Below are 8,055 nucleotides of genomic sequence, written 5' to 3' on the forward strand. Positions count from 1 at the left end.
TTTTACTTTTTTTGAGACGGAGTCTCACTCTGTCGCCCAGGCTGGAGTGCAGTGGCCGGATCTCAGCTCACTGCAAGCTCCGCCTCCCGGGTTCACGCCATTCTCCTGCCTCAGCCTCCCGAGTAGCTGGGACTATAGGCGCCTGCCACCACACCCGGCTAATTTTTTGTATTTTTAGTAGAGACAGGGTTTCACCATGTTAGCCAGGATGGTCTCGATCTCCTGACCTCGTGATCCACCCTACTCGGCCTCCCAAAGTGCTGGGGTTACAGGCGCGAGCCACTGTGCCCGGCCTCTTTTTTAGTTTTTTAGACAGAGTATCGCTCTGTCATGCAGGCTGGTGGAGTGCAGCGGCACGATCTCAACCTTTGCCTGCCAGGTTCAAGCGATTCTCCTGCCTCAGCCTCCTGAGTAGCTGGGACTACAGGCGTGTGTCACCACACCTGGCTAATTTTTGTATTTTTGGTAGAGATGGGGTTTCACCATGTTGGAGAGTCTGGTCACAAACTCCTGACCTCAAGTGATCTGCCCACCTCAGCCTCCCAAAATGTTGGGATTACAGGCGTGAGCCATCACATTCGGCCAGATCTTTCATTTTCTTGTGATCTGATCCTGGACAGGGGAAACCTGGGTGCCCTGCGAGTGAAGGTACGCCTGATCGAGGACTGCGTCCTGCCCTCCCAGTGCTACCAGCCTCTCGTGGAGCTGCTCATGGAGTCTGTGCTGGGGCCAGCAGAGGTGGGTGTGTAGCAATGCAATGCTACCAGGAGAGTGCCGGGGGTCTGGATCCTGGCCTCCCCCTGCCTCACAGAGCCCTATCTAGGCTCATCTGCTTTAGGGTCTCAGGGGCCAAGGTCACTTTTGTCTCCCGCCCCCACCCAGGAGGACACTGCTAGCCCCCTGGCCTTGCTGGAAGAGCTGACCTTGGGGGACTGCCGCCAGGACCTTGCCACCAAGCTGGTGAAACTCTTTCTTGGCTGGGGACTGGCTGGACGCTTTCTGGACTATCTTACCCGGCGTGAGGTGGCTCGGACCAGTGAGTTGCCTGCACAACCCCTGACATCACCGCCCTCAATGGTGGGCTTGCAGGAGGGTCCCTGGGGGAGAAAAGGGGAGGCATCAGGCAGAGGGAAAGGGCTCCTTTTTCTGTGGGTCCCTGTGCTGTGCACCCCAGACAGTTGGGAGCCCAATTGCGGCTCAGGCCCTGGTTTTGCTACTTGTGAGCTGTGTGACCTCAGGCAGTTCACTTAACCATTCTGGGCCTCTGTACTGTGAATGGGGTTGACGTTTTGGGTCTTCCTGATTCTTGGGGCTGGAAGAATCATGACCCCCACCTTGGGTGAGTGGGGTGAGCTAGGTCTAGCTCCCTAAATCCCAGCAAACACTTCCTCCTGTCCTCCCAGTGGACCCCAACACCCTCTTCCGTTCTAACTCCCTGGCATCCAAGTCGATGGAACAGTTTATGAAGGTGAGTAGGTGAAGGCCTGGGGGACCGGGCGCAGCTTCCTTGGGAACCTCCTTCCCAGTGCCTTCCCTGGCTCCCTCACTTGGCTGGCTTCAGAGGCTGAGTAGCCGAGCTGCAGTGCTGGTGGCTGGTGCCCGGCCTCGCCCTGAGTTGCACTCGGGTGTGTCCCCCACCCCAGCCCTGGCCTCTCTCTGAACCTCTTCCTGCATGGTCCCCCCTGCGCCCAGCTCATGGGCATGCCCTGGCCTCGCCCTCAGCCCCACCCCGTGTGGTGCCCCCTGCCCCCAGCTCGTGGGCATGCCCTACCTGCACGAGGTCCTGAAGCCTGTGATTAGCCGCGTCTTTGAGGAGAAGAAGTACATGGAGCTGGATCCCTGCAAGATGGACCTGGGCCGCAGCCGGTGAGCAAAGCCCGAGGACTCTGACCCTCCAACGGCCCCCTTTGGCTACCTGGAGCCTTGTCTGGGGGCTGGGTTCTTGCTGACTGCCACTCACCCTGGGGCTACGACTGCTCAGGAGCTCGGTGGCTGAGCTCAAAGCCTTACACACACATCCTTAGGTCTTCAGGCTGTGTAGTATAGGGGTTATGGTCAGGACTCTGATGCTAAGCTCCCTAGGTTCAAATGTTAGCTCTGCCACTATTGGTGGACAAAGTTGCCAAAACTTCTGTTCCTTAGTGGTTAAGTTGTTTTCTTGTTTGTTTTTTTTGTTGTTGTTTTTTTTTTTTCAAGACAGGGTTTTACTCTGTCACCCAGGCTGGGGTGCAGTGATGTGACCACGGCTTACTGCAATGTCAACTTCCCGGGCTCAGGTAATTCTTCCACCTCAGCCTCCGGAGTAGCTGGGACTATAGGAACACACCACCACCCCCAGCTAAGTTTTTGCATTTTTAGCAGAGACAGGGTTTTGGCACATTGCCCAGGCTGGTCTCAAACTCCTGGGCTCAAGCAATCCTCCTGCCTTGGTCTCCCGAAGTGCTGGGATTACAGGCGTGAACCACCGCGCCTGGCATAATCAGATTTTTTTAAGATTAAAAAACCCAAAATATTGATCCTATGTTCTTCTACTTAATGCACACACTACTTCTAAAATGTCCCTTATTCAGCTGGTGAGAATATTGTCACCTGAAAGGTGGAGTTCATGACCTCTACTCCGTTAACTGAGTCATGCATGTGCTCCACAAGCATTAGTGATCTTTATTACTGTGGTGCTGGGGGTCCTTGACATTAGTGATATTTACTGCTGTGCTGCTAGGGATCCCCAACATTAGCGATATTTACTACTGTGCTGCTGGGGATCCCTGACATTATGATATTTACTGCTGTGCTGCTGGGGGTCCCCAACATTAGTGATCTTTATTATTGTGGTGTTGGCGGTCCCTGAGTGGGCCTGCCTGCAAGGGAGATCGTGGAGTGCTCAATGAGATTGGGAGGAAGCAGAGCAGTGGCTAGGGCGTCATTCCACCCCTCCGTGGGCTCCTCCTCCTTTCTCTCCAGAACCTTCTCCTATCTAGCCCACAAGCCTGGGGCTGTGGAAAATGGTTGCTGGGATATCCATTGGGGACGGTGGCAGAGACAGGAGAGGATCATTCCTTGTGCTGTCCACACCTTCTGACTACCTTAGAGGCAGGCATCACGACCCCTCTTACTGATGATGCAACTGAGCCTCAGAGAGGGAAGGTCACTTGCCTAAGGCGACGCAGCCAGGAAGTTACAAAGCAGGGATTTGATCCCAGGCCCTAAGCAGAAGGGCACAGTCCACCTGTGAGACTCCAAGTCGAGGGCATTTCCTAGCACACTTGATAACGATGGAGGGAACTCAGTGGGCACCCATGGGGACAGGGCTATCTGGGGACCTGGGCAGGGCAGGGTGGCAGGCAGGCTGTGGAGTTGGCAGTCCTGAGTTCTATTCTCAGCTGTACCATCTCCCCAGTAACCTCTCTGAGCTTCAGTTTTCTTGTCTGTTAAATGGCAACAAGTAAGGCTACTTACCCCATCAAGTTGCTGTTAGGATTAAAAGAGACTGTGCCAGAGACGAGTCCAGGGCTCAGCACGTTAGGTCCAGGACACAGTGGAGCTGAGAACCCCCAGCTCTCAGTCTGGGTGTGGGCAAGACAGACCCTCAATCTGTAGAGAAAGAAAGGAACACAATAATTGCAGATGGAAAAATGCTGTTCTATCATCCACAAAACAAAACAGTGATTGAGTGCCAGGCTCTGGGCTGAACACTGAGGATACAGTGGGGAACAAACAGTCCCAAGTCCCTATTCTGGGGGGAGACAGATAATGAGCAACTGGAAGAAGAAGATTTATTTATTTATTTATTTATTTATTTATTTATTTATTGAGATGGAGTCTCGCTCTGTCACCCAGGATGGAGTGCTGTGGCACGATAGTGAATCACTGCAACCTCTACTTCCAAGGTTGAAGCGATTCTCCCACCTCAGTCTCCCGGGTAGCTGAGATTATAGGCGTGCACCACCACACTGGGCTAATTTTTGTATTTTTTGGTGGAGATGGAGTTTCACCATGTTGGCCAGGCTGGTCTTGAACTCCTGGTCTCAAGTGACCTGCCTCCTTGGCCTCCCAGAGTGCTGGGATTACAGGCATGAGCCACTGTGCCTGGTCAGAAAAAGGTTATTGAATGGGACCAGGGAATGGAAAAAACGAGGGAGGCGAGAGGCCTGCAGTATTCCAGAGGGTGAGGACAGGGGCAGCCTCACAGGGGAGGGGACATCTAAGCAAAGACTTGCAGGCGGTGAGGAAGGGAGTCTTGTGGAGATTTAACATTTAACGGGAGAGTGTTCTGGGGGAGGGAGATGAGCCAGTGCAAAGGCTGCAAGATGGGAATGAGCTCATCGTGTTTAAGCAACAGCAAGAAGCCCAGTGGGAAGGGGCAGGAAGGAGGCTGCGGAGGTCGGGGGAAGATGGGTCCCCTCTGAGCTCAGCGGGGCCGGTGGAGGGTTTGGGGCAGGCAGATGCTGTGTCCGGAGTCTGAGCTGCTCCGCCGGCCCCTCCAGGAGGATCTCCTTCAAAGGTGCGCCCTCGGAGGAGCAGATGCGGGAGACCAGCCTGGGGCTGCTGACGGGCTACCTGGGGCCCATCGTGGACGCCATCGTGGGCTCCGTGGGGCGCTGCCCGCCCGCTATGCGCCTCGCCTTCAAGCAGCTGCACCGGCGCGTGGAGGAACGCTTCCCTGAGCCAGAGCACCAGGTGCGCCGGGATCGGAGGCCCAGCCTGGGGACGGGCTGGAGCTTGTCCAGGGTCACTCCGAGGAGTCAGGACAGAGCTGGGACCAGAAGCCAGGCTGCCTGGGGATAGCGTTCCTGGCAGGGTCCGGGTCCCAAGAATGATAATAATAATAAAAATTGGCCGGGTGCGGTGGCTCACGCCTGTAATCCCAGCACTTTGGGAGGCTGAGGAGGGTGGATCACTTGAAGTCAGGAGTTTGAGACCAGCCTGGCCAACATGGTGAAACCCTGTCTCTACTAAAAATACAAAAATTAGCTGGGCATGGTGGCTCACACCTGTTATCCTAGCTACTCTGGAGGCTGAGCCAGGAGAATCGCTTGAAGCCAGGAGACAGAGGTTGCAGTGAGCGGAGATTGCACCATTATACTCCAGACTGGATGATAGAGATAGATTCTGTCTCAAAATAAATAAATAAATAAATAAAACAAATAATAATAAATATAATAATAGCAGCTAATACTCTATAGCCTGGTAGCCTGACCATGGGCCAGATCTTGTTTTAGGTGATTTATGTATTTATTACCCTATCTAATCATCACATGCAGCCTGTGAGGTGGATACCAGGATTATTCCCATTTCACAGAGGAGAAAACTGAGGCCCAGAGAGCTTAAGTCGCACAGGTAGAAAGGGGTGATATTGGGACTGGCACTCACCCAGGCAGGTTGGCTCCTGAGTCTGTGCTCATAACCAGCAAATAATAGAGTCTGGCACAAAGTAAGTGCTTCTTAAAATTCCAGATGTAAGACAGAGAGAGGAAGAGAGAAGAATGCAGATCTGGCATACAGTAAGTGCTCAGAAACACCCAGAATAAAGTCTAAAAATAAATCTCTGCAGGTGTAGTGCTATACTAACGGATAGAAAAGTTGAAAACTCAGATGCTGTGAGCTTCAGGCAGGTGAGGCACAAGAACAAAGTAGGTAGCGCGTGGGGTGGTAGGGAGTCATACAGACTGTGACCAACTGGAGCCCCCAGAGCTTGTCTAAAGGGGGCAGCTCCAGGGGATCACTGCTGTATAGAAATGGAAGCCCAGTACTGCCAGATCTTTAGAGATTCTGGATTTTATGTGAGGTCTGTAATTTATGTATGTATGTATGTATGTATGTATGTATGTATGTATGTATGTATTTCTTACTAACTTTTGAGATGGGGTCTTGCTCTGTTGCCCAGGCTGGAGTGCAGTGGCACGATCATAGCTCACTGCAGCCTCTATCTCCCAGGCTTGAGTGATCTTCTCACCTCAGCCTCCTGAGTTGCTGGGACTAGAGGGGTGCACAACCACACCCAGCTAATTATTTATTTTTGTAGAGACAGGGTCTCACTGTGTTGCCCAGGAGGATCTCAAACTCCTGGCCTCAACCAATCCCACTGCTTCAGCCTCCCAAAGTGCTGGGACTACAGGCGTGAACCACTGTGCCCGGCCTGGACTCTTATTTTTAAAATGTCAGCATGAATTTACCTGAAAACCAAACACACAAAAGAATTTTGGGTCAAGCATTACAAAATATTTGTGGTTGGACTGGCCAGTTTGCGACCCCCTGGTTGAATGCTCAGCACACCTCCTGAGGTGGCTGTCATTGTCCTCACTTGCAGATAACATCGGCTGAGATGAACTCTTATGTAGTGCTGATGTATCAGACCCAGGGTTCACTTTGCAGAAAGATCTGAGACCTGTTACATGTTGGCAGTGTCGTAACCCACTTCCTAGAGCCTCATTTGAGAGCTTTTGATTTATGCCACATCTCTCTCCACTTACTGTTTCCAGATGGGGAAACTGAGGAACAGAGAGGTAAAACACCTTAGCCAAGGGTTTTCTAGACTCCCAGCTGGGGTCTCTCCCCTCGCCCCAGTTGAGGAGTAAGCTCTGGGCTTTGACACCGAGATGTAGCTTGGCTTACACCTCATCTTGCTGGGCTCTCACCTGGGCTGCCAGCAGAGGTGTTAAGTGGGGCACAGCTGTGGCAGGGAACAGGGAAGAAAGGGAGGAGGCCAGCTCCCCAGACAGCCTAGATCTTGTGTGGTGAGTCAATATCAGTGACACCCAAGTGTCCTCTAGTTCTCAGCCCCCAAGGTGGGCCTGGAGTAGGGACTTTCTCAGGCCCGGGGAACCCAAGGAAGCCCCTTTCTCTGCTGCACTGACACCGGTTCTTTGCCCTCAAAAAGGAGGAAACAAATGAGCTGATGGGAAGACTAAAATGACCCTGGACTACAGATGGCGGTGGGGTAGTGGTGGCCTTGGGGACAGTTCAGGGCTCCAGATGGAGGAGAATGTGCTCCCTCTGGGCAGTTCCAGGTACCCAGCTCCTGCAGGGCTCACTGTCAAGGCCAAGATGCCCCAGGAAGGTAGCAAGATGCCCCTGGGGAGGGCATTGTTTCATGTGTGACTACAACCTCTAAATAAACACAGGCGCAGACTCTCAGGCTAAATATAGCCGGGCAAGTGTGAGAGGTGGGTGGGGAGCTGGTCTGGGGGGAGCAAGATGCACCCAGGATGGAGGGGCACCCTTCCCTGAGTCACCTCTGCTGATGCTGGAGAAGCAGCCTTACCTTTAGATGGGCCAGGCCCCGGATTCACGTGGAGGGGAACCATACTCTAGTTTGTAGAGGGCAGAGGTTGGAGGTGGGGAGGTGCACACAGGATGGACTCTGGAGCCTATTAGACTGGGTGCACTACTGAGCCTCAGTTTCCTCATCTGAAAAAATGGGATAATAGCACTTATCTACCCACACTGGGTTGAGGACTAAATGTGATAATTCAGGCTTGGTTTCTAATACTTGGTGAGGGCTCCTTGGTAGCTGGTGTTGAATGGTAAGAGAGTGTGGTAAAGAACAGAGAGTTCAAATCCTTGGCTGGACGAGGTGGCTCATGCCTGTAATCCTAGGACTTTGGGAGGCTGAGGTGGGTGGATCACTTGAGGTTAGGAGTTCAAGACCAGCCTGGCCAACGTGGTAAAACTCCATCTCTACTAAACAAACAAACAAACAAACAAAACCACAAAAAACAAAAACTGGCCAGATGTGGTGGCACACGCCTTTAATCCCAGCTACTCAGGAGGCTGAGGCACAAGAATCACTTGAACCTGGGAGGTGGAGGTTGCAGTAAGCAGAGATCATGCCACTGCACTCCAGTCTGAGCAACAGAGCAAGACTCTGCTTCAAAAAAAAAAGTGTTATATTTAACTTTGAAACCTACTTAGATTTGCTGTTTGGTGTACTTTGTAAGCTACAGTGTATGTCCTTTGTCTTTTCTTTAGGGATGCCCTGCCACTCTTAAAACAACTAGTATCATCAGCTACATTCTGTATCCCTTCACAGGGCGAATGGGGTTTTCCAGATGATTC

General features: G+C 52.5%; 1 protein-coding gene across 1 annotated transcript in view; it reads left to right on the plus strand.

Moving 5' to 3' along the window:
- LOC108540453 (rasGAP-activating-like protein 1) overlaps window positions 1–8,055 on the plus strand; it is a gene marked incomplete at its 5' end in the record, with an annotated part of 22,908 nt that overhangs the window by 5,244 nt on the left and 9,609 nt on the right. Inside the window, 5 exons of the mRNA XM_017889529.1 lie at window positions 621–738; window positions 883–1,036; window positions 1,404–1,468; window positions 1,754–1,866; window positions 4,485–4,677. Coding sequence (XP_017745018.1) covers window positions 621–738; window positions 883–1,036; window positions 1,404–1,468; window positions 1,754–1,866; window positions 4,485–4,677 — 643 coding nt within the window. The remainder of the gene's footprint in view (window positions 1–620; window positions 739–882; window positions 1,037–1,403; window positions 1,469–1,753; window positions 1,867–4,484; window positions 4,678–8,055) is intronic.

Source organism: Rhinopithecus bieti, unplaced genomic scaffold, assembly GCF_001698545.2.
Source record: "Rhinopithecus bieti isolate Rb0 unplaced genomic scaffold, ASM169854v2 scaffold_19610, whole genome shotgun sequence".
In the NCBI taxonomy this organism is placed as follows: Eukaryota; Metazoa; Chordata; class Mammalia; order Primates; family Cercopithecidae; genus Rhinopithecus; species Rhinopithecus bieti.